At 35.2% G+C, this 26,805-nt stretch overlaps 2 protein-coding genes across 4 annotated transcripts; both read left to right on the forward strand.

Annotated features, from left to right (window-relative positions):
• Positions 1–22: 22 nt before the first annotated feature.
• LOC122016083 lies at positions 23–2,124 on the forward strand. Its single transcript, XM_042573267.1, has 3 exons — positions 23–952; positions 1,039–1,435; positions 1,519–2,124. The coding sequence occupies exons 1-3, from the start codon at positions 267–269 to the stop codon at positions 1,870–1,872; spliced, it is 1,437 nt and encodes a 478-aa protein (XP_042429201.1). The 5' UTR covers positions 23–266; the 3' UTR covers positions 1,873–2,124.
• Positions 2,125–6,342: 4,218 nt separating this feature from the next.
• On the forward strand, positions 6,343–26,353 carry LOC122016081 (CLIP-associated protein-like). 3 transcript variants are annotated; one of them, XM_042573265.1, is made up of 16 exons: positions 6,366–6,722; positions 7,524–7,569; positions 12,940–13,014; positions 13,085–13,153; positions 13,246–13,331; positions 13,402–13,519; positions 14,685–14,783; positions 14,898–15,240; positions 15,393–17,152; positions 17,300–17,401; positions 21,131–21,235; positions 21,332–21,406; positions 22,828–22,896; positions 23,001–23,069; positions 24,822–24,923; positions 25,924–26,353. In XM_042573265.1, exons 4-16 carry the CDS (start codon positions 13,091–13,093, stop codon positions 26,080–26,082), a joined length of 3,150 nt encoding a protein of 1,049 aa, XP_042429199.1. In that variant the 5' UTR covers positions 6,366–6,722; positions 7,524–7,569; positions 12,940–13,014; positions 13,085–13,090; the 3' UTR covers positions 26,083–26,353. The 3 variants fall into 3 exon arrangements, with proteins under 3 accessions (XP_042429200.1, XP_042429199.1, XP_042429198.1); XM_042573264.1 differs by lacking the exon at positions 7,524–7,569; XM_042573266.1 differs by lacking the exons at positions 7,524–7,569; positions 21,131–21,235; positions 21,332–21,406; ... (2 more) ...; positions 24,822–24,923; positions 25,924–26,353 and adding an exon at positions 19,955–20,187 and having other exon boundaries at positions 6,343–6,722.
• The last annotated feature ends 452 nt before the right edge of the window (positions 26,354–26,805 follow it).

The following is a 26,805-nucleotide window of genomic DNA, read 5'->3' on the forward strand; positions in this document are numbered from 1 at the left end:
TTTCAAGAAGAATTTGAGGGAGGAAGCTTGCCAAGGGATTGCCTCTTTTTTCTACAATAATGCTATACCTTTTCATGTGGCAAAAAGTGATGAATTCAAGAAGATGCTAGACTTGGTTGCAAGACATGGTATTGGCTTTAAGCCTCCATCCTACCATGAGATTAGAGTCAAGTATTTGAAACAACAAGTTGATTGCACCAAAGAAGTTATAGAGCAGCACAGATAAGAGGAGGAGGACTATATTAAACTTCTTGGTTAATAGTCCTATGGGAACCATTTTTTTGAAGTCAATTGATGCATCTGATATATCTAAAACAGCTGACAAGATTTTCAAGTTGATGGATGAAATTGTTGAAGAAGTTGGTGAAGAGAATGTAGTGCAAATTGTCACAGACAATGCAGCAAACTACAAAGCAACCGGGGAGATGTTGATGGGGAAGAGAAAGAGGCTATATTGGACGCCTTGTGCAGCTCATTGCATCGATTTAATGTTGGAGGATTTTGAAAAAAAGATACCAATACATAAAGAGACAATTGCACGAGGTAAAAAGATCACAACTTACATCTATTCAAGGACTGCGCTTATTTCTCTATTGCATCATTTTACCAAAGAAAAGGATTTGATTAGACCAGCCACTACCCGTTTTGCCACATCTTACTTGACTTTGGGTTGCTTGAATGACAATAAGGGAGCATTGATTAGAATGTTTACATCCAAAGAATGGAAATCTAGTCAATTTGCAAAGACTAAAGATGGAAAGGTTATTGAAAATGTGGTAATGGATAAGGACTTCTGGAAAAGCATTATTACATGCTTGAGGAGTGCTTATCCTTTGATTAAAGTCCTTCGTTTGGTAGACTCAGATGAGAAGCCTGCCATGGGGTTCATTTATGAGGAAATGGACAGGGCCAAAGAAAAGATACAAGCTGCCTTTAATGGTATTAAGAAAAGGTAACTTAATTTATTACTAATTATTAAATACTCGTATAAATTTATAATTTCTTGGAAACTAATTCAAATTTTTTCTCACTCTTTAGTTACTTGCCTCTATGGGAAATTATAGATGCAAGATGGGATAATCAACTGCATCGGCCTTTGCATGCTGCGGGCTATTACCTTAACCCTCAATTTCATTACAGTCCTAATTTTAAAGCTGACTTTGAAGTGAAAAGAGGAATATATGATTGTCTACAAAGGATGGTTGAAAGTATGGAAGAAGTAAAGAAGATTGATGCTCAACTGGAAGACTTCAAATATCGAAAGAAATTCTTTGGTAGTGCAGTAGCCACTTGTGGAATTGAAACCAAAACTCCAGCACAATGGTGGGAATCATATGGTTATGAACATCCTGAGTTGCAAAAGTTTGCTATTCGTGTTTTGAGCTTGACATGCAGCTCATCTGGCTGTGAGAGGAATTGGAGTGCATTTGAGATGGTATTGCATTTCATTCTTGAATGAAATTACCTAGTTGTATGTGATTATATGAGTATGTGTTAATTGATTTTGTTATTATTTAGGTCCACACTAAGAGAAGAAATCGTTTGAAGGCAAAAACGATGAATGACGTAGTCTTTGTGATGGCTAATTCAAAATTAGCCAAGAAGAAGGAATTGAGGAAAGTCAATGACTATAGCATTGATGACCTAGCTTCTGATGATGATTGGATTGTGGATGATAGTGAAAATTTAGATTTGGATGCTTCAAATGAAGATTTGGTTCCAGTTGAAGAAGGACCTAGTAGTGGAGCACCTCATGATGATTTGGAGCTGCCTAGTTATGATGATGATGAAGTTGAAGAAGGTGGAGATGCCATGGAGGATGCTGGAGATGAAGAACACATGGAGGATGATTATGAATTCATGAATTTATGAAGCTTAGAACTTGACTATTATTTTTCATGTTGTAGACTTATATGTTATCTAAAATTTGTGACTTATGACTTATTTTATGTGTGGATTGTAGAAGACCTTATAAATGTTTAGTTTAATCAAATGTTTAATGTGTTTTTGAGGTTATTAATCTTATCTATGTTATTTTCTATGAGTATATATATGTTTATATATAATTTTACATTTTGGTAGAAACTTACGATTCGTGTTACGATACTACGAGTTTACGATTCTACAACTCCCTTCCGTTGATTTTGACAACCTTGGCGTAGAGCAAACATATTGACTGCTTCATTCGTCTTGCAACTTGTTATCAATCGTACTTATTTCATTTTTTGGGTTAAAAGAACTTATTTCACTTGCAAAATATGTTAATTTACTATTTGAAGGAACAATCTTGCCATTTAAATGCAAAATTCAAAATAGTTACTGCCAAAGTTTATTGTACGCAGATGTATTTTGGTTCCTTGTTTCTTCACATCCAGCATGAGAGATTTCAAGTGCTGGACTACTGCCAAGAGGAAGCAGAATACACAGAACTCTTACTAATCCAGTTGTTGGGAGTCTTTCCAATGCTGATTACATTGTCGTTGTCCTTACTCTGTTCAAAGCTTTGCATATGCTTTTGCCTACCTATTAGCATGATGTAGACATATAAAGTCAGAGAGCTAAATTTTTGGGCAAAGATGAATGGATCATGACATGCTTTTGTCTTGCATGTGAGTGGTTCACGAACAGCAAGACTCTTAAGACATCTTGTTGAATTGCTGTCAACTATTGCCCGTGTTGTCAACTCACATCACCTTTGGGATCCCTGTTAGTAGGGAGCGAGATAAGGTGCTTGAGAGAGTGACAGTGACGATGGTGATGAACAGCTCAGTGACGCACACTTGAGGCAATGTATCAAGGTGGAGGATTGGAGGCAATAAGTCTTGGCAAATTTATGTTAAATATAAACTTGTTGTTGACTTGGTCGACCTCGAAGGAGGTCCCATTGCCAAGCAATGCATCTAAAGTAGTGGGTAGAGAGTGTTGATGTGATTCTTCCAAGGGTGCTATATGCTAATAAATGTTGTCTTGGGGAATTTCAATTTGGTGTTAGTTGAAGTCCTTGACTGTGGAGCTTGGTGTAGTAGCCATGGCTGTCAAAGCGATATGTTCATTAATGAGCTTGATACAAGATGTTGTTGGAGGAATCTTGAGTGCCATATGATGGTGGCGGGCGTTGTTATTGTTTGTACTGGTAGGTTCGTTGTTGAATGTATTGTTGGAGAATAAAGAGGAAATTGGAGATCCTATGTTGTTTGTGCGGATTGAGCAATGAAGAGAGTAGGTAATAAATAGGTAATACTAAATACTGACTTTGCCCTCAACATCCACACCACAGTTTGCCTTTTATTTAGTCAAGTAATTGAGAGGAGGCATTTTGATGATAGATTGGAAACTTTGGGAGGGTGTTTTTACAATTCCAAGTTGTAGGGTATTTTGAAAAAAAAAACCAACGTCAAGTAATTGAGAGGAGCCATTTTGATGATAGTTTGGAAACTTTGGGAGGGTGTTTTTATAAATCTAAATTGTATTTCCTTAATAGTATTTTAACTGCATAAATTATTTGCTATTTTATCAATTGAATGTATAAAATTTCAAGTCGTGCTAAAATTTCAATCTTTGACTACAACAATACTATTTTGATATTGTGTTGACATTTCAATGTATTGTACTAGCGGTGAATTGTAGATGAAAGGAGGAAAGAGATCAGTATTGTAAATGGCGGTAGGCGGTGGCAGGGCGGTAGTATCGCCTAACGCCTCGGCTGCCTAAGCGGTGCCTAGGTAGTGCTTAGGTGGTTGAATATTTTTTATTTTTTTATACATAATATTATAAATAATCATTATTTTCTATAATATTTACTTTTATCAAATATATTAATTAAAATTAAATATTTAATCTAAATATTTAAAAATTAAAAAATATTATATATATATATATATAAAATTAATAGGATAATTTTATTAGGTTTTAATTAAGTCTATTTAAATTATTCCAATCATAGTTAGGAGTTGATTAAAATTATTAACACAGTAATTTAATTAAACCTTAACTTACAACTTAATCGCGTACTTTGTTTCAGTCGGGCGACAAGTTTGACACATTGCCGAGACCGCGCGATGAGTTTGGATGCGTTACTAGGCTTGAGCAACTTGTCGAGGCCTTTCGTCGGGTCCAGGCGACGCCTCTGAGCCCGTCGTCAAGCTCGGGTGACGCGTCTAGTCTTGCGCGATGCGTTCGGGCTTGTGCGATGCCTCTAGACTCATCACAGGGTTCGAACATCGTGTTCGAGCTCGCGCGACGCATCCGAACTCGTCGTCGGGCCCAAGCCATGCATCCGGGCGTGTTGCGGTGGTGAAACGGCAGTAGCGGCAACTCTAGGCGCGGTGGTGGCGGAAGATGGTGAGTTACTACCTAAAAGCCTCAGCTTGAGGCGGTGCGGTTGATGCCCGCCTCTCGCCTAGGCGGCCGCCTCGACTGCCATTTAGAACATTAAAAGAGATAAAGAAGAATAAAAAGAAGATAGCAACATTATCTTAATTCATTTTGACTTGTGTTGTAATATGCTAAGAGGCATTGAGTGTTGGCATGACATGATCAACACGATTGATATAACGACATAAAAGACTTTATCTGTGCTGAGTAGTATCGAGCTTTGGTAATTTATCAGAACAATACGTTTCGACTGTACCCTGTACGGAATGCCACTTCAAACAATGAATCAATTTAAGTTTTCTTTGGCCTTTCTCTACTCCTTCCATCATCCACTCTATTTTATCCATATTACCATACATATTTTTGTTCATTTTATTTTTTTTGGAGCAACACCTAATTGCTCCCTATAGACACTAGTTTTTATTTTGTCCTTTCTACTATCTTTGCATATCCATCTTTAATATTTTCATCTCTGCTACATCAATTTTTTGAACATGTTGGTTACTTTGATCCAGGTGGTACCACAATTTTATAAATTTTTTTTATCTTAAAGAACACACAGTGATACATAATACTCCAAAGGTTTTTTTTCATTTTACTAATATCATAACAGAGTTCAAGATATTCAAAATTTTTTACTTGAATTTTATGTCCATGTATGTAAATGTTTTTTCTTATTTTTAAATTCACATTTCATATAGTCAGTTTAAAGCCTTTCTAATGGTTTTCTCCACGTCGAGCTTCAAATTATTCTATTGATTCTACCCTTCTTCCATCTTCCACTTTTTCTCAATATACTACCAAGAGGTTCAGGAGAAACAATACCAGATTTTCAATGATTTCATTTTTGGAGTTCAAAACTAGAGGGATGGATGAACTTGAGAAGAAACAGAAGGTTGATGTTACAAGGGATACAAGAAAACTCCAATTTCTGAATTTTTGTTGATGAAAATTTGTTAATCAAACATGTTGATTGAGACATAACAAGTACTACAATTGATAATTATCTACAGAGGTTCACGCTTCTGTGCACACTAATCCTTTGAAAATTGAAAAACAGTGGCCTTTGTTGCTGCAGGTAACACGGATTTAAATAAAATTGAACCAGGAAGGCAGAAAATGAATAAATGATCGACAAGCAACTCCAACTCGATGAGTCTTAAGTTTCTATTAACTGGTCAAGAGCTCCCTCATGAAACTAGAAGCAAGGAATGGCCCCTTTTTCAAAAGATTTTGTTAGGTCTATTTGTGGTTTTAGCACTACTGATTCTTATATCTTCCAGGATGCTAATCCCTTGGTCATAGTATGTGTGTTGGCTTGTGTAATTTACCGAACATAGCTTGGGTCATGGTTTAAAGTGGTTCCTGTGACATGGTTGTATATTTGGATTCTGGTGCCGACTGACATACTTGAGTCTAAGATGGTGCTGATTAGCAATTGTTAATTATTAGAAGGAAAAAAAATCAGTGGAGGAAGAGGTAGAGGAGGAAGAAGAGGAAAAGAGAGGCAGGTAGACTTGCTTGAGGCTAATTTGTTCTTTTGTGGGAGCTACTTGTATCTGGTGCCAGAGGTTTGTTGTCCATTTGTTCTGAGGTTTTGATAACTTTTCACTGTCAATATCTCCTTGGAATGGTTTGTCTTGCTTGATATTGGGCAAGACAAATTCATGACCATGTCTTGCCTTCCGTAATCTTTCATTTCTTAGGTAGTTTTTTTTCACTAATTTAATGCCTTACGTACAGCTTTTGCTCATATGTGACGAGTTTATTTGTTTGAGTTGATTGGCTAACCATTTTCCTAGAATTTTGAGCCTTCATTGAAAGGATCTGGTTGCATATTTATATTTTTAACACACCCACCTCCCCTGTGGGTGGGTTGACTGGACTGCACTGATCCTTGCCTATGTCCAACACCTGGAGTGAATCAACCTGGATATCTATTTCCTTGCATACTGATTTTGCCAGTATTAGATATAGGACCTTCAGCACTAACTGGTCATTCTATAAGCTTATGCTATTAAGAAATGGATCAATTTTAATATTTTATAGTTGTGGACCTTGTCTGTTGGACAATTTGGAACAACTAATGCTGCAAATTTTGGATCTATTATCTGGTTAGGTTTTTCATCTTTATTTTTTCTTTTTTTTTATTAGAAGATCCATGCTCTAACTTTTCTCTTTTTGTTCATCGGAGTTCCCTTTGACTTTTTTCTCATTATCACTGAACTAAACATTTTGATATTCTATCAGGTGCTATAGATTACAAATCCTTTCCTACACTCCTAAAGCAACTAATTGCTCCCCTTAATACTCAGCTATTGGATCGGCGTTCTAGCATTGTGAAACAGGTTCATTACTCCTGTAATTTTTATAACTGTAGTCTACTGATATTATGATCTCAGCTGAATCATATAAAGTTTTATATATAATTTTCTATTCATTTTGGTTTGTTGGTGGCAGGAGTGAGAAGATGCTATATAATTAAATCATATTAATAAACAACCAGAATGATATCTAGTTGTTTGCTACCACTTGTAGCTATATAAATCAAAATGGCACTTCCTTTTCTGAATCATCAAGTGGGCAATCCTCGTTGGTCAAATACCAAAAGGAAACCATTTTTTTCTCTCTAAAAGGAACCACACAATTTTGAGAAAATATGCTTGATAATCCATAACAATAATTGTTGAGGTTGATAATAGAATTTGAATCAATTTGAAACCTAAATTATAAAATTAAACTATTTTCCTAGATTGCAACTATTTATTGTTGACCTCTTATAATGACCAACAACTATATACAAATTATGGACTGATTAGCTGCCCATTTGAGGATGTTGTATCCTGTCTTTTAACTTGTATAAATTAACAATTTATTGTGACTGATGTCAACCCTATTTTACATTTCTAATCAAATAAAGCAATGCAATTCATATTTCCAATGAATACTACAGCACGGTTGAGTTTTGATGTTTTATCTTAGTTAAAATAAGGCATTTTTATATCATCTTTTATTGAACTCTTGCTTGCAGTCTTTTGTAGTACTTGTCTCGCTGTTCTTTTCCTTGTCCAATTTTTCATTTAGTTTGATGTTTGAGATTTGTTTGGTAAGCAAACCCTTATTCTCTGTACTACTGTGCATGAGTGCAGCTCGCCTCACAAGTCACCATCGTTCCTTTTACGACATATCTATCAGGTATATTGGGACTCAAACCTGTTTTAGGTCTTTGACCATCTCGCTTCAAGCCTTTCATCAATGCATCTCATTGCAGATGCTGTTTCCACTGTTTTCAATACATGTATATATACATACATGTTCTTTGAATACCATTCTTGTTCTGTATGCATACTATGAAGCAATCATCCTCGGTTTCGTGTCTTTCTTGGTCAAGTGCTATTGCATTTATTTTCCCTTGAATGAGGGTAACTTGAAAATAAAATGTATTATATCGTTTCTCTTTTAAGAGTTTTATATTTCAGCGATTTTTGATCATCTATTACAATGTAAACCTTTCAGCATTTCTCTTATTTCTTTGGTTGAAGTTTTATTTTTTCAGCAAATTTAACATCTTCAGTATAAGCGGCTATTTAATCAAATCTTTAATGTGGGAGACAACCATGAGTTGAATTTCAAATTTTCCTTTTCTTATTCTTTGGTTATATGTCTATTGCTGATGATGGGTTTTATGATGTTTTCTTAAGACAGAAATAGTAGGAAAAGAAAAGAAATAATATTATCATTTTGTCCTGTTTACTTGGAACAAAGTAAAGATAACTATGGAATTTGCTTCCATCTGGTTTCTCTTATTTTGTTTCTGCTAGATTGGGACAAAATGGAGGAAATAAAGTTTAGGCGTCTAATAAACATATAATATGCGATTTCATTTCTTTCCTCCGGGTTTTGTTCACATAACAAGAAATACAATAGGAAGTAAGATAATATATTTTATTTCTTTTTGCCTTCACTTAGGCACTGTTTACCTCATGTGAAGGAGAGGAAGTGGAAAGGAATTTCTAGTGCAACTGTAGAGAGAGTAAATTGGATGGAATCTTGTTTATATTATCCTTGACTGCTTCTTTGACATATAGGAAGGATAAAGAGGTAAGAAGAATAGGAAATTGCTTGGATACGTCCATCTTCCTGAATCTCTCCCATGGAAATGCTTAATTGTTGCCATCGATTCTGAAGGCTTGACCTTGATCAACCTACTTGTTCGCTAGAACAAACTCCTCCCCACTACTTGATTAGCCTCCTAAACTTGGCAATAAGGCCTGCTAGATTGATGTCGTTGCCTCCAATGTTTTAGCTGAGCCTTTCAGACTTGACTACAGTACCAACCAAATTGATGATGCTTTTTGATGGCGTTGTTGTCGAGCCTCCTAGACTGATGATGCCAACTACATTGACACTGCCTCCACTGCTTTTGTCCTCCAAGTGCCATCAATTGGAGTGGAGATGAGAGCTGGCTCAAGAAGATGCTTTGTTGAGATTAGTGCTAAGAAAGGAAGACGAAGGTTGTTTGAGAAGGGCAAAAATGGCATTTCCCTTATTTGTATATGGAGTTTGTTTCTTACCACTTTCGGTTGAATAGTTTAGGCTAAAAAATCTTTTTGAGGAAAGGAGTTTGAATCTCTTCCTAACTTCTGTGTAAGCAATTGAGGGAGTGGAACATTAATTTCCCTTGATTCCTGTGCCTTTTAGAAACAAAGAAAAAATATATTCATGAATGCAATATGAAAAACTACTGTATCATTAGACACTATAATAATCATTACTCACTACTCAGTACAAATTCTATATCTCTTATATGCAAAGAGCATCTCTATTTGATAGATAGAAGCAAATAAAGAATTTAACTGGTTGACTAACATTAAAGTCATAACTAACTATAGAAGAAGTCATTCTAAATGACTTGCAAATTTGTAGTTGATATCTTTCATGATCCTTGTTATGTTTAGTTTCTTCATTTGGTTTCTTTGAATAATATGAATGAGTTATGATCTGCATGCTTAAGTCATAATTACTATTGGATTGATTAGTTTCTAAAGAGGTCAAATCATAAATTCTCCTAAGATTGCATCGTTAGCCAGCTCATCTAAGGTGTCATTAAAAGATTTTTTAAATTATTATTTATTAAAGTGTTCTTCTATTAAGGTTTAGTTATCAAGTGTTTTATTTTAGCTTAAGTTTTTTGTTTTAGCTAAAAGTTCATTGAGTGAGCTGAGGTCTGTGGATGTTGTTTTTGAGGTTACTTCACTTAGAAAGCCTATAATGTTTACATATTTGTTAAGATTTTTTTTTTAAAATTTGGCGGGACATAAATTTTCATGTATGGTCTTTTCATTCCATGCTAATGTGGGATGGGGTTTTTGTTCGTCTTGGTTTCTAATGGTCCAGATAAGTTGCTAATATTTTATATTAGATCCATTTAGTGAATTTGACAAATTGTATTTTTTCCTTTCTATCATAAAAACAGCACATCTATTCTAACAGTGTACAACAATTATTATTTTTTTTAAAAAATATTTTAATATTTCTGTAGACATGAAATAATTTGACTGAGTAAAAGTTTGTATATGAGATTGCATGTTTTTTCATAAATTTACAAGTGTAAGGAATAATTATTTGTATTTTTTTGTTGTAGTTCTTATAAAACTAAGCTTGTTATTTGCATGAATATAGTTTGGTTAATATCTCTCACTTCTAAAATTGTATATATGTATATATATTTAGTGGTAATTGAGGTAACTCTTCTTGCAATGTCATAGCTCATTATTTGCATGAGTATAGTTTGGTTAGATGTTTCTTACTTCTAGAATTGTGTGTGTGTGTCTATATATATATATATATATATATATATATATATTTTAGTGGTAATTGAGGTAATTCTTCTTGTAATGTCATAGCTCGTTATTTGCATGAGTATAGTTTGGTTAAATATCTCTGACTTCTATAATTGTATATATTTTTTGTATTTACTGGTAATTGAGGTAATTCTTCTTCTGATATCATCCAAGTATTGATGAGTTTATAAAATAATATGATAAATATTATGCAAGATAATATGATGGATGATAAACAAATTAAAATGCAAGTAAAAGAGGATACTAATGATGATATATTTTGTTATGGATGATGATGGATGATAAGCAAATTAAAATGGAAGTAAAATAGGATGCTAATGATTGATCTATTGTTTTTATGGATGATAACTAAACTAAAAAATAAATATTTTTCTTTAGTGTGTGTGTAATGTTGATATGCTGCTTGCCACAGCGTGCGCTGCATATCATCTGTGTTTTTCTTAAAGCTTTGGGCTAAAAAACCCAAAAAACATCCTAAATACTATATCTTAAATCCTAAACCCAAAGGTTAAAAAATATATATATTTTTTAACTTAAATACTATACCAAACTCTAAACATTAAACCCAAAGCTTAAAATAAAATTTTTAAAAATGTTTTTTTTTATCCTAAATACTATACCGTAAACTCAAAGCTTAAAAAAAAATAAAATAAAAATATTTTTTTTAGCCTAATACTATACCCCAAATCCTAAATCCAAAAATACAAAAAAAAAAGCAGTTGAAAGCTTAAAAAAAAAAGAAAGAAAAACACACTTGATATGCTGTGCGCGCACTGTCACGCAGTGTGCTGTGCGCAACATATCAGTTATAATATGTGAAAATAGTAATAAAAATAAATGTGAGTAATTTAAAATTACCAATTAAATAATCAAAAGATTTTTTAAAGAGAGATAGCAATTATATAAAAGTGAAGCGAGCCTAGTCTAATGATGATTAGTAGATAATGCTTAGTGTTCTCTTTGTTTTTTTTTTTCACAAACTTGTGTTGGATTAAAACCTTTGAATTAGATTCAAGTCTCAAAATAGATCCCAACACAACTTTCTTTTTTCCCCCTTGTTATTGTTGTTTATTACTGTTTCTTATCTTAGGACTAAAATGTAAATTTATAAAAAAATTAGGCTAAGGTCCAAAATAGTCAAATTAGAACCTGAAACCTCTTCTAGTTTGACAAAGGCACTAAGTGATATGTGGGTACAATGGCAGCATGCAATGCCACATTTGGAGATGGCATGCTCTGATGAGTACTCCGATAAGGTATTTGGTGAGGTTGGTGGGCTTTAAGAGCAGTGGATGCAAGAGATTAACTTTGAGGTAGAATTGATACTCTATAGAGATGGTCTTCAACAATCCCTCTCTCGCAGTTTAATGATGCTTTCAAAGCAACCTTTGCGCTGGAGGTGGCTGTTGTGGTAGCTGCGATAGTCATCGCTAATAGAGAAGGCATCAGAAAGGAGCCAAGTTTTATGTATGCGGACAAAAGGCTTAGCTCTCAATGGCATCATTGTTGTTTGGAAGGGAATGACAATGATAGTGAATCCTATGCGTAATCAAGGGCATTGAGAATTGCAAGGGAAGTAGAGACATGGTTATAGGATAGATGGATAGTGGGCGAAGATGAGGTTGTTGAAGTAGAAAACAAGGAAGATGTTAGTGGCGATGAGAGCATTGATCGAGAATTTAGCTAGTAAAGGAGGTGTCAGCTGGAAGGTGGAGATGGTGGGTGACGTAGAAGAGTGGTGGAGGGAAGGGGGTGACACGCAAGAGTTTGTTTTTGGCTTTTTGCAACTATGTTTTTTATTTTTTTAATAGCACAATTACAATATTTTTTATTTTTTATTTTCAGGTTTTTTTGTTTTTTGGTTGGGAGGTTAACAATGCAAGAAGATAAGGTGAGGATGTGAGAGTCTTGATAGAATCTAATCAAAGGAGAATAGTAGTGGAAAGAGTGTGGATGAGAGTGATATTGAAACTTAAAGATGAAGGAGACTTAAAGGGTAAGGTAACTAGTAACAAGATTGAATCACTAGGACTCTGATACCAATTGATGCAACACCAAAATCAAACTGGCATACCACCCAAAATGAGATGAAATTGATGAAATGAAAGGGGGAAAATATCTTACAAAGGGAAAATAAAAGCCCACCATGAGAATAAACTCTCACCAAGAGAAAAAAACTCACACAAAGAGAATCAAAAAGTAAATATTATTAATTCAAAAACTATCATCATACACGGGATCCTCATTTTTCTAAAATGGCAATGACTCAATTTTCGTAAAATCAAACTTAGTATATGTCAATAAAAATTTGAATTTTCCTAAAGACTAAATAACTTTTTACAAAATTCCAAATACTTTTCTAGAAATAGTAACAAATTATAAAATTTTAAATGACTTAGACAATATTAAAAATTTCAATTAGATTTGGAAATCCTAATTGTGTTAAATTCATTTCTCTCGGCCAACTAAACTTTACGCCACTTCAATTTCCTCCCATTTCTCCATGTGAACACAGCATAGCCAAATTCCATGTTTCTTTGGCTTGCACTTTCTTGCAATTGTTTGATGATGATTCATCCGCAGTTTGACTTGACTTAAATTGTTAAACCATAAATCGATAGTTTGTGCTCGTTATTGAAATTTTGCTACATCAAGCCAAAGATCGGATAAGATAATTTTCTCATTTTATTTTCTTATCTAGGCATGCCATTTGTTGAGCTTACTATCAAAAGAGCTACTGGGTGATTTTGAATATTGTGCTGAGATCTTCATTCCGGTAATTCCCTTGGTGTACCATAGAGTTGGCTTTATAACAGATGTGACTATTGCTTAATGAATCATTTCAGGCACTTATGAAGCTTGTTGTGATAACTGTTCTTGTGATTGCAGAGTCTGCAGATAATTGCATTAAAACAGTATGATGCATGATTAAAATTTTCATATATGACCAGTTTAACTAGGAGACTGATTCTTCATTTATACTCCTGCTAATATGTGATTGCCTCAGATGTTGCGAAACTGCAAAGTTGCCCGTGTTCTCCCTCGGATAGCTGATGCTGCAAAGAATGACAAGAGTGCTGTTCTTCGGGCCAGGTGAGTAGCGATCGCAGACTGCCTGTATGTACCTTTTTGTTCTTTGAAATTTCATGTTTTTCTTTACTAGGTGTTGTGAATATGCACTTCTGATACTGGAGTACTGGGCTGATGCTCCAGAAATTCAACGTTCTGCTGATTTATATGAAGATCTAATCAAGTGTTGTATAGCAGATGCAATGAGTGAGGTAAATTATTGTATTTGATTTTTCAACTGGCTTTGTTAAGTGGTAAAACAGTCATTCCACACAGTCATACAAAAGCCTTTTGAGTAATCCCTTGCTCGGAATGACCTCTCAGTTGAAGGTAGGTATTTCCATAGAGGCAATATGCACAGTTCCGACAGGGAATTGAGATGGAAAATCTCTTGAAATCAGCCTTATATCACACATATCAAGCAATAAAGTTGTCTGCCTCAACCATACCAAGTGGGAGCAACTCTATTGTCCAGCAGTTATTGTGTTCACTGACTACTTTCCTAAAAAATAATTTAATGATCATAAGCTTAACATAATAAGATAGAAGAGGAAAAATTATGACAACAAGCCAAAAAGATTCTATTATATCTGCTGCAAGAAATGAAATGAACAACTCGTAACCAGAATCCACATGCTACTGGTAACATGTGAACACCAATCAATGAGCATGGTTGGACCCATCCTCTAATTGCTCACTCTTGCACTTTCCTATTCTGTGATAAAGAGACGTGCTTGTGTACATGCTCTAACACATGCACGACTGCCAAAGGTTGCTCGAACTTTTTGGGTCTAACATATAACACTCATTGAAGTGGTTAATGCATGACCAAAGGTGAAAGACCAATATAATTGCTAAAATGTTCTAGAGATCATCCTAATAGGTTGAAGGCCCTATCCATAAATTTTTATACATCGGTCTCCTTGTTCTGGAGCTTTACGTTTTACATGATGAGAATGAAACATTAAATGAATTTATAATTCATAGATTATAAACTGCTTGCTTCACACAGGTGAGCCTCTAGGCTTATGCATTGTTCTTTTAACAACACTGGATGAGTTTGTGATGGTTTGCTAAAGTTTAAGACTAACAGTTACACCATCATTGGGACTTCATGGACCTATTGGAGACCCAAATTAAACTTCCCGGCCTAACTGAATTTCTCTTTTGTTGATGAATTAATCAGATTCTAGACAGATAAACTTTGAACTTCACACCCTAGGTTATATTTGTCTAGTTTGGAGATCTATTGCAATTAGTTTGCAACAAGCTTCATGTCATCAGTTACTAGTTACTGCACTAGTTATTGTTGTTGGCACTTTACAATTCACCCTTTGATGTGGTTCCTTGACTGGCTTCCATTATCTCTCCCTCTAGGTGCGATCAACTGCTCGAACATGCTACCGGATGTTTACAAAAACTTGGCCAGAGAGGTCTAGGTGCCTTTTCGTATCATTTGATCCTGTCATACAGAGGGTGCGAGTTCTCTTTTCATTTTGTGACTGTTTTTTTAGTACTATCTGATTGCGATATTTAGTAACAAACTTATTTTTGGCATATCTGATTTCTGCACACTGTAACAATTTCCAGTTATTGAATGAAGAGAATGGAGGAATGCACAAACGATATTCTTCTCCTTCCCTTCGTGAAAGGGGAGCGCAATTTTCTCGTGCTCCATCTCAATCCACGAGTATATGCATGCCTGGATATGGTACCTCTGCAATTGTTGCAATGGATAAGAGTTCAGTTATTTCTTCAGGGACTAGCCTTGTGCCAAAATCTAAATCACTTGGTAAAAATTCAGAGAGAAGCCTAGAAAGTGTGCTTCATGCAAGCAAACAGAAGGTGCTAGCTATTGAGAGTTTACTGAAAGGTATTGGCATGTCTGACAAGCAAAACTTTGCTACTGCACGCTCCACAAGCTTGGACCTAGGTATCCTTGAGATGCTGACCTTTGAATTTAACTATTGCATAATGGTTTATAGTTTACTTTTAGTGAGATCTAGATTCACTTTGTTTAACTTTTCTCTGTTTGTCAAAATTGCAAAAGCTGAGTTATCTTACCTCATCTTCCCCCTAGTGCAGGTGTTAATACTCTATCTACCCGGGATACACCACTTGCTACTAGTGTTTCCTCAAGTTCTTTTTCTGTGCAAAGTTCGCTATTGGGTGATTCAACCATTGCAAGCATTAGAAAAGCTAGTAACAGGAACGGTGGTTTAAATATGTCTGACTTAGTCAGTCAGGTTCAATTATCTAGAGATCCATCAAAACTCTCTTTCCTCAGTCATGCAACACCTGTTTCCCTGACTTCTTTGTCTTCATCACATTTGAAATGGTCATCTGAAAGGTTGCAAGATGGAAGTGGTAGCGAAAATAATGTTGATCACAGGTTATCTAGGCGACTTCCAAGTATCCAAACTGATAAACATTATCTGGAGACACCATCTAAGGATTCTAGCTATAGGGATTCACAGAATCCTTATGTCCCCAACTTTCAGCGGCCTCTTCTAAGAAAGCAGGTGACTGGAAAGGCCGTGGCAAATGCTAGAAATAGTTTGGATGATGGTCAAATCCTAGCAAGTGAAATGCCTAGCTATATAGATGGTCCAACTACCCTTGGTGAGACACTTAATGAGGGACTAAACCCCAGTTCAGATTGGGTAGCAAGGGTTTCTGCATTCAATTACCTCTGGAGTTTGTTGCAGCAAGGCCCAAAAGGTGTTTTGGAAGTCACACAGAATTTTGAGAAGGTTATGAAGTTATTTTTTCGATATTTAGATGACCCTCACCATAAAGTTGCACAGGCAGCATTTATCACCCTTGCTGAAATTATTCCAGCTTGCAAAAAGCCTTTTGAGAATTATCTTGAAAGAACCTTGCCCCATATTTTTGCTAGATTAATTGATCCAAAGGAACTTGTAAGGCAACCATGTTCTGCAACAATTGAGATAATTGGAAAGACATACAATATGGATTCTCTTCTTCCTGCTCTTGTCCGCTCTCTTGATGAGCAGAGATCTCCTAAAGCAAAATTGGCTGTCATTCAGTTTGCAAATAACTCCTTTAATAAACATACAATAAACTCTGATGGTTATAGTAACAATGGATTTCTTAAGCTATGGCTTGCTAAGTTATTGCCTTTGGCAAATGACAAAAATGTAAGATTGAAGGAAACATCCACATCTTGCATCATATCAGTTTATTCCCATTTTGATGCAATTGGAGTCTTGAATTTCATTTTGAGTCTTTCTGTTGAAGAACAGAACTTGTTAAGACGAAAACTTAAGCAATATACACCTCGTATAGAGGTCGAGTTAATGAACTACTTGCAGAATAAGAAAGAACGTCAGCGTCCAAAATCTTTCCATGACCAGTCAAATGTTGTTGGAACTTCTGCTGAGGAAGACTATGTTGGAGCTTCAAAGAAAGGTTTTTATTGTGCAAATTACTCAACTAGTTCAGTTGATGGTGAGGTTGGGAAGAAGTTGAGTTCAACCCAGCAATCGATGCAGTTTGATACTTACACCATTCATGCAACTTCTGATGAGTCTCATCATCCTTCTCAGAATGTTGATGCTTGTGCTTGTGATCCTTCATCTCAAGATGGGTTGGTGACTAATTCCTCGCAGAAAACAAATTATAATATTGAGCATGAAAGTTCTCTGTTAACTCTGCGTCTAGACATGAGTGAACTAGCCAGTTCTGATGAACACAAAGCCATTGATATGAATGGTGGAAGTGAAATTTATGGAGATCCTGAACTGAATCATAATAATCTTAATTTTTTAAAATCTAACATAGAAGGAGATATGGGACCTAGCATTCCACAACTTCTTCATCAGGTATGCATAGATGATGTTGTAATTTTCATGTTTTTCCCTCTTTTTGGTCTTATCATTAAAACTTGAGCAAAACTGCAACTTAGGGCAATTAATATATGCATCTGCGATATCTAATTTAGGTCAATTTAACTTCCTTTTTGTCTCAAGATTTGCAATGTAAATGATGCGAACTCAAGTTCAGAGAAACGTGACACCTTGCAACAGCTGGCTGAAGTTTCATTAAAGAATGATAGTTCTGTCTGGGCAAAGGTAGATACTGTTGTTCTATATTCTGATAGTTCTTGTTTCCCATCCCCTACAATTATTCTGAACTGGGTCCATACAAATTATTTCTCCCTATCAGGTGATTTTTTTTTTTGCTCAAATTGTGTACCATACTTAGGAAAGTAAAATCCTAATGGCATGCGATTTCAGGGTTGTTAATTCATAGAGGCTAATGATATGTAATACGTGAAAGATGTTATAGGAACAATATGAATTCAGATTAAGAAGGTGCTTTCAAATTTTTAGAATTTCCACTGGCTGATGGACCTATATGGTATGTGTGATGACCAATATCATAAAATATTTTGGTAAAAACATGCATATGTTTCTTTACCTTTTATGTTCCCTCGTGTTGTCCTTGTATACGCGATCTTTGAGTCCTGAAAGGTAATCTTTAGGGAGAAGTGACAAATAAGAGGATGATTTCAGGTGAAGAGGAAAGGTTGATGCACTGGTCTAGAGGGGATTATGAAGTAACTGAGATTAAGCTTTTTTATTTTTTTTCCATTTATTTTTTTTTGCTATTTACTAAGCCAATTTGTCAATCCTAAGATTGAAGTAATTTTTGTTCAAACAACCATACACGTTTCTATGAGAGTTGGGAATTTTTATTCTTGCAATACCGATCTTTTCCCCAACCATTGTGCTTTTCAGATATAAAGCTTTAAATTAAGGAGGAAGAGAAATATAATTCTCTGTAAAAAGTTGACAATTTCTTTAACTTACCAATATGCTTGCTCTGGGAATTCCACAGAGCAACTATGTGCGTGTGTACTTTCTGCTTTTAGTCTTACACGAATAGGTCACACCTTTGTCTATACGGGAATTGCCCAAAGGGTGCACCCAAAGTCTGGAATTGACCAAAAGACATCCCAAAGTTTGAAAATGCTCAAAAGGAGTACCTTTTTTTCCCATTTTACCCCTCTGTCAAATCTGACTTTTTCTTTTTCTCTCTTTTCTTTCCTTTTTTTCTCTCATATGCATGCAACCTCTTTTCTCTATCCTCTTGTTGTCTCTCTTTTGCATGCATGCAATAACTCTTATGGTGTCGATTTTTAAAAATCAGCACCACAACTTAATTAGATTAGCACCATTGATCGTGCTGGTTTGCACTATCACGAGCTTGGTCTAATTTAGATCATGCCCAACGCGGGCTTGATTTCCCGGAGATCAGGACCACATTTTAGCTGAAAGTTAGTATAACATTGTAACACTTTCGGAGATGCCGAAATAAGCAATGGAGGGCACCATTAGACTTCTTGCGGTCTTAGTCCACCGATGGATCCTAGACAGTTCCGGTCAAAACCCACTGATGGATCTAGATAGGTCTAATTGGATTCATTTCAGGTCCTGTGGGTTTTGAGGATGTAAGGAGTCCAACAGTGTCCTCCATTGCTTATTTTGGCATCTTCGGAGGTGTTATAATGTTTTTCTAACTTTCAGCTAGAATGTGGTCTGGGTCTCAGGGAAATGAGCTCCATGTTGGGGCATGATCTGGCCGTGGTAGTGCTGATTCAGATCCTCCGGGCCTGGTTTGATTCAAATCGGGGTCCTGATATGAATCGGAGACCAGGACCACACGTGCATTTGATAGTTTCATTATAGAGTCAGAATTGTAGGGTTATCTAATCAAGAACGCATGCAAGAACATCAATTATGTTCTTAATTTTAGGTAAGTTTTTTTTTATATATTTGCCCTAAGGAAAACTCCTCACTGACTGAACGACCACACCCACAACAGCAACCCATCAAATCAGAATCTTTTTTGTTTTCTTTAATAGCATTTGTAATAAAACTATTAGATGCACATGTGGTCTTGGTCTCTGTTGGGCTTGATCTGAATCAAATCAGGCCCGGATGATTTGAATCAACACTACCACGGGACTGATTTGATTCTGATCATGCCCACGTTGGGCCTGATTTCCCAGAGATGAGGACCACGTTCTAGCTGAAAGTTAGCATAACATTGTAGCACCTCCGAAGAGACCGAAATAAGCAATGGAGGGCAACGTCGAACTCCTTGCAGCCTCATGGATCCAATCGGACTTGTCTTCAATTGGACTCTGCTTATTTTGGTCTCTCCGGAGGTGCTACAATGTTATTCTAACTTTCAGCTAGAACGTGTCTTGGTCTCTGAGAAATCAGGCCCACGTTGGGCCTGATCTGAATCAAACCAGGCCTGTGATAGTGCATACCAGCACCATCAACGGTGCTAATGTAATTAAGCTGTGGTGCTGATTTTTAAAAATAAAAATCAGCACCACAATAGTTATTGCATGCATGCAAAAGAGAGAAGAGAGGTTGCATGCAGAGGAGAGAAGTGAGCAAAAGTCAGATTTAGAAGAGGATAAAACGGCGAAAAAGTACACTTTTTGGGTATTTTCAAACTTTGGGGTGCCTTTTGGTCAATTCCAGACTTTGGACGTGGTGCCCTTTGGGCAATTCCCGTTGTCTATAATGCAGACAGAAAATTTTGCACATTACTTTTTTAAATTTCATTCATCTTCTTGTTCTGTTGAGATGCCTACTTTGGAACAGTGTCAAATCCTCTGCTCAATCACATGATGAACCTCCATCTGCAAATGAACTTGTGAGGGAGGCTGTGATGAAGCTTTGACATAAGAGGCTTGAGGTGGACAGCAAAGCTCCCAGAGTGGAGGGAGAAAGAAAACCCTAGGCAGCTAATTAAGTCTTCTTCCCTTATTCTCCTCTGTTCTTCATCCTCTCTTCCTTCTTGTTGGTGATGATCTACACCTCCTTGTACTGACACATGGTATGCTGATTTGGCACCAAATCATACCTTTCTTCTAAGCCATTGACACCTCTACTTGCACTGATATTGTTAACCATGCTCTGGAATTTCTTGTAATTTATTGCACAGATTCTGGTTCCCATGCTCTTAATTTTTTTTTTTTCTAGTGTTAGACAAAGAAATATCAATCTACATGGATCTGATGATTCTCTTTCTGGGAACTTGAACTAAGAATCCCAATCATGCCTTCTTGCATCTAGATGTTACTATGATGGTGGGATGACATGTATTTTCTGTTTTTCTGTGTTCATTTTGTCCATATGTACTGCATATTGTTTTATTTTGAATTCATAATCTTCCAAAATCCTCTAGAAATGAGATAAATTGGTGGAGAATGAAGATTGCAATAACCACAGTAGTTTATTTTATCAATGTTGGATTTAATGTTTTGGAAAAAAAATTGTAATAAAACATTTATGTATATGCCATCATTACCTCATCCTAACTAAACTTCCTAGCTGAAAAAAGCCCTAAACTGTTAACTTTTTGGTCTGGTGGCTAATGGACATGAACATGACTGTTCTGCATTGACTTTTATTCATGGCAGAAGTGGTGTGCCTTGTGCACCTTTGCCTAGGGAACTTTTATCGTTGTTGGATTACATGCCAATGGAAATCTTCCCTCAAATGACACTCTAATGTGGGACTTGGAGACAGTAATGATATTTCTAGTTGCATGACATACAAGAAAAAAATACAACTGACTCCAATCATTCTGATTACAATTGAAACAATATAGCTGATTTTTTTTTTTTTTTTGTGATTTTTATTCTAGCTATGTTCTTTTTAGCAGTTTTGAGTATTATGATATTTAATATAGTATTGTTATGGATTTTCCTTTTGTTAATAAATATGATATGTTTATATGCATTTTAAGATTTGGTGTAATGCCATATCTTGCAGTATTTCAATCAGATCTTGGCAGCTGTGCTTGATGTGTTGGACGATTCAGATCCTTCAGTGCAGGAGCTGGCTCTTTCTGTGATAGTTAGAATGCTTGACAACCAGGTCTTGCCTTTTCTATTTCATTCTCTTCATATATTCATATTGAAGAACTGTATATCTAACTGCTCTTTCTGTTCTTTGTTCATTTTTCACTCACAGAAAAGTGAAATGGAAGATTCGATTGATATTGTCACTGAGAAGTTGATTCATGTGTCTAAAGATGATGTTGTGAAGGTATGACTGCTTCCTTAGTTCCTTCTTTAGATGTTCCTTGTTAAGTGATTGAATAATACTTGCTAGTTACCATGGTTTAAAATATTGACCCGTGCCGAGGTTTCGGTCCCAGATCGGAACGATACAGTTTCGGTATCGTATAGTGCCGTGCCAATATGGTTTCCGTATTTTTTTATTTATATATAGTAATTATTAGATACATATGTTTATTATGTATAATTTAAAAATAAATTGTATATTGATTTTATATAAGTTATTTGAACAACTTAATATGGTTAGGAAAAATAATTAAATATAGTTTTCTTTGAAGATGTATTAATAACTCAAATTAAAATTGAGACATCATAATTATATAAATTAATTGTTTATTCATTTAATTAATTATTAGTTTAAATACTATATATTTAAAATTGTAAAAAAATATCAAAATATCAATTAGACAGTTAAAAAAATATAAAATAATAATAAAAAATTATCAGAATATAAATATGATTTATTAGAATTTTTTAGAGTTAGAATTTTTAAATAAAATTTAAAACAGTAAAAAAAGGAATTTTAAAATATCAATTAATATTTTTTTAAATTTTAAATATATTTTATAGTGATAATTTAATTAGGGTTTATGAAAGTTTATTCAAAATATCACACCTCAGTTGGGAATTGTTTAAATTAATTAAATCTTTTTTCTTTTTTTGGTAACAATAGGCATCATCGCACGACCGGCGCGAGGCAATGCGAGAAGCGTCCCGCGACACTTTCGGCTGTGGTGGAGGCGTCGCGCAACACTTTCGGCGCAAGCTGAGGCATCGCGCAACACTTCTGGCGCCGGCGGAAGTGTCGCGCGACCCTTCTAACGTCGGTGAAGGCATCGTGCGACACTTCCGATGCTAGCAGAAGCATCTCGGGATGCTTCCAGATGCGCCGAAAGTGTTGCGGGAAGCTCCCGTCGGCGTCGATGCTTCTAGCGCCGTTGGAAGCATCGCAGAACGCTTTCGGCGGTGCCTCTCGTGGCGCCAGAAGTGTCTTGCGACGCTTCTGGCGGCGCGGAGGCTTCCCGCAACTGTCGATTTCGCGTGCGGTGCTGCTTCCGCACCAGAACGGTAAATTCCGGTGGTTTCGAGCGTCACAGCTCGACACTTTAAACATTGCTAGTTACTACTATCAACATTCTTAACACTGACCATGCTCTAGCTGACTGTTAAACTTGCTCAAGCCTCACTAATCAACTGTGACTGGATTATATTTTATGTTGGTGCTACTACAATTTGAGTACAGACGTTTTAGTGCCAAGTCTGATTAACTTACCACTTGTAGATGAGCATTAGCAAGGGGCTAAATATATATACATGTATATTATATTCTTAACAGTTTCTACAAAACGATAGCTTATTGTCTTTGCTTTACCTTTTGCTTTCTTACAGGTTTCAAATGAAGCAAACCAATGCCTGAATATTATCTTGACGCACTTTGATCCATACAGATTTCTAAGTGTATGAACTACCAAGTTAGACAATTTTTGTTTGGAAACTATTTTTCCTAGTAAAGTAATCACTATGTTTAGACATTTTCTTTCAACTTTTATCTTTTTCTGCAGGTTATAGTTCCTCTATTAGTCAGCGATGATGAAAAAAGTCTTGTTATTTGTATCAACTGTTTAACCAAGGTATCTTATGACCTAAGTTTTGGCTTTCCATTGCATTCTTCTCAGCATCTTGATATAAAACTATTTGTTTCCTTGCCACAACTTAATATTTGCTTCGTGGACTGCTTTTGGTATTCTATGTGAATAGCAACAATGTTACTCCACCATTAGGAAGCAACTATACCAACATGTTGTAGTCTACATGAATAGCAGCAATGTTACTCCACTTTGGGGGAACAATTATACAAGATGCTTTATATTATTTTTCTGTTAATATCAAGATTAATTGTAAATCGACTCAATGAATGCCACTTGTATCGGTGATATGATCTGGGTGGTCTACCTCAGTTCAAGTTTAATAAACAATTAAAAAAATTAAGGTGGTATGAACTATTTCATGTTTTCTAAAAATATAAAAGTTACGATATGCAATAAATATAGCTTTTCCTCTTTTTTTTTTTTTTTTTTTTTTATTATTTTGCTCATTTCTTCAACTTCATTTCTTTCTTTTTTCATTTTCCTTCTCTGATTGCCCTTGTTCCCATCAATAAAACAGAATTGAAAATTTTTAATATCTCAGAAAGAATCTCATTATAATAACATTATCATTATGTAATATTTAATTATATGCAATCTGTTTTACATCGGTGAACCCACTTTTTATCAGTGATTGGAAAAAAACATGATGAACCATGTAACACCAAACCTGGGGCGACCGGCTTGAGCTTGGCCCCATGGAAGTTTTCAACCTGCCCTTCACGTGGTCTAGAAGTTCAACATCCTATGGTTGTGCGTTTCATTTGAAGAAAAATCCCTACAAACGCACAAGGGATTGAACTACTGGTGCTTGGGTGACAATTTGATGCCCTTCCACTGCACCGTAGCCCCATGGACTTAAGTATCATTAGTAAATTGTTTAATTTCATATTTTTATATTAAACGGTATTAGGGAAAAAGTGTTGCATGTTATTTTATTAATAGCATATTAATTAATCCCCATCCCCACTAATCGTGCATGTCATAAAGCCACTTGCTAGCCTCCTATCTGTCAGACTAACTCATCCCTCCCTATATTTGAAGCCTGAACATATTTTGCTGCTGCTCCACAAATGCATTTTTTTCTTTTCTTCCCTTCTTTTGTTTAGATTTTTATTCTGATCTAAACCAATCATATTCCATTATTTTTTTTGTTTTAATCTCTGTTCTATTCTGGTGTCATTCCAGTGTCCAAGAAATAGCTGATCAGTGTCATTCCATCACCAAGAATTTTAGCAAAATAGCTGATCTATTTTATAAGTAGCTTATTAGGTGTAAAAATACTATAGTAACAGCTCAAATTGTATTCTATTCATTTCTAACTAAATGAAATAAACTCATTAGCTAGAAACAATTATTTAGCATTGATGAATATGAGCAACAAAAAATATTGCTAGCTTGTTTAAAACTTATGTTATATTTTATGAGTAGACAAGTTGAATCGATTAGGCTAAAGGGATATCTACTTGAAAATTGTATTCACATAGTTAATGGAATCTTGTAGACCATGGCATACTAACAATATGCCTTGAGGAGAAAGTATACCACAGTTATCGTGGTAGGGACAGTGATTGTGCATATGTCCTGGTGCAATTACACACCTAATGGTGCAATTTCCAAACTTACCTTCCGTATAGTTCAGTAATAGGATAAGATCAAGTTAACTGGCTTGACTCTCTTGTTTTTAGTGATTTAATTAACAATGCAAAGGAATGACTCAGGTCTTTTCTGTTGCAGCTTGTTGGGCGGCTTCCTCAAGAAGATTTGATGAAGCATTTGCCTTCATGTTTGCCAGCATTATTTGATTCATTCGGAAACCAAAGTCCAGATGTGAGAAAGGTTGGTTTTCCCACTTGTGTATTGCATGTACCTTCTTTTTGATGCCAATTATGATACTTTCTATGCTATATGCCTATGCTAGCAAAACATTTACTACTACAACAACGACCAACCTTTTCCCACTAGGTGGGGCCAGCTTAGCAAAACATTTCAAGAAAAAAAATAATGCAATTAATAGGGTCCATAAAGCATAAAAATACTTCTGCTAATATTCCTACTGTTAAAACTGAACAAAATATAACCTGCACTGTCTTTTTAACCTGATGACTATTTGTTGCTTACAAAAATGACATTGTATTTGAAAGTGAAAGATTTATGTTATAGTATAGGTACATGCTTATCTTAAATTGTACCATTCTATCAGTCTTTGTTGGCACTTATTTTGTAATCCATTCTGTAGTAATGAATTATCAAATTCTAAGTGTTTCACATGTTATTTATATATCTAGTGATCACCTAGTGTTATCCAAAAACTTTTCATTTTTCACAATTGTTTAATATGCACTTTATGAATATTTGAAACTGTCAAGGGTATGTTCTTATGCTTATCCTGTTAAACCACGGTTATCTTTTGTGCTGGGAAAGTTCAAATAAGCTTGATTTGAGCCACCATGATTTCTCTGGGATAGAAATGTGATGCTAGGTGAATTTTAGGTGGCAAATTGGAATTCCATTCGTTTTGTTCCTGCTTGGAATAAAATAGTACACAGGCAATCTCATTAGTAATTGATCTTATGTATAAATGTCTGATTCTTTGAATTTGCTTGAGTTCTTTATAGAACACTACTGAGAAGGCAGTGCACTGAGTAAAACAAATCAAATGCTATTGAGTCGTTGCTTTATTTTCAAGTTTCACATAACAACTTTCGAGTTTGATAAATTTTTTCATTGCTGTTCTCTAGAGTTATGTTTGGAAATAGGGTAGAAATAATACCCTATGTTTGATATTATACTTTTCTTGATGATTATGTAACATGTTTCTCTATTAACTACTTTTCAGGCTGTTGTTTTCTGTTTGGTGGAAATCTATATCATATTGGGGAAGTCGTTTTTACCTTATCTGGAGGGTCTAAGTAGTACACAGCTTCGGTTGGTGACCATCTACGCAAACAGAATTTCTCAGGCAAGATCTGGTGCTTCACTTGATTCTAACCACTAACACCTTTCTTTTTTTGTTTTATTTGTTTTGGGTGAGTTGAGGTATTTGTATAGTGTAACCAGCCCCTTGGAATTTTATCGGTTCCCTGATTGATGACTGCCGGAATGTAGTTTGCTGGAGAGCATAAATAAGTTTATTTACCATGCTGTAAAGATCTTAGCTAACGTTATAAATATATTTAAACCATAAGCTGAGATCTCCCAATGTAAAGTTGGACATCAGAGCAATTGCTCCAGTTTAATTAACAATGTGACCAACTAAAGTTGTGATTGATCCACTGTATTTGTCATCATAGTGGTTTCTGTGAAATTGTGTACAGATCAATTTTACTTTCTCTATCTTGTTTGCAATCCTAAAGAAAATCGCTGTGCACTTTATGATTCAAGTCTGGAGATTAATTAAAAGGTTGTTCATTGTCTCAGCTTTCAGTTTTGCTAAGGCATGGCTGTCACTATATATATACATTTAACAAATAATCAAATGGACGTCTTTAATTAAAAAAAGGGTCAAAAGACTTCCTACTGCATGTTTTATATCAAAATTATTTCTTTTTTCACCTATAATTTGTAGTAGTTATTTAGTAATTGTTATACTGTTCAGTAATCATCATAGATTAATTATTTCATTTAAATTAAAATTACTATTCATAAAATATTATTGCATTAAAATATTTTTTACTAATATAATCTGATTCCATTCGAAAGTTGAGACAGATGGAGGTGA

The sequence above is a fragment of the Zingiber officinale genome, chromosome 8B, assembly GCF_018446385.1.
Source record: "Zingiber officinale cultivar Zhangliang chromosome 8B, Zo_v1.1, whole genome shotgun sequence".
NCBI lineage: Eukaryota > Viridiplantae > Streptophyta > Magnoliopsida > Zingiberales > Zingiberaceae > Zingiber > Zingiber officinale.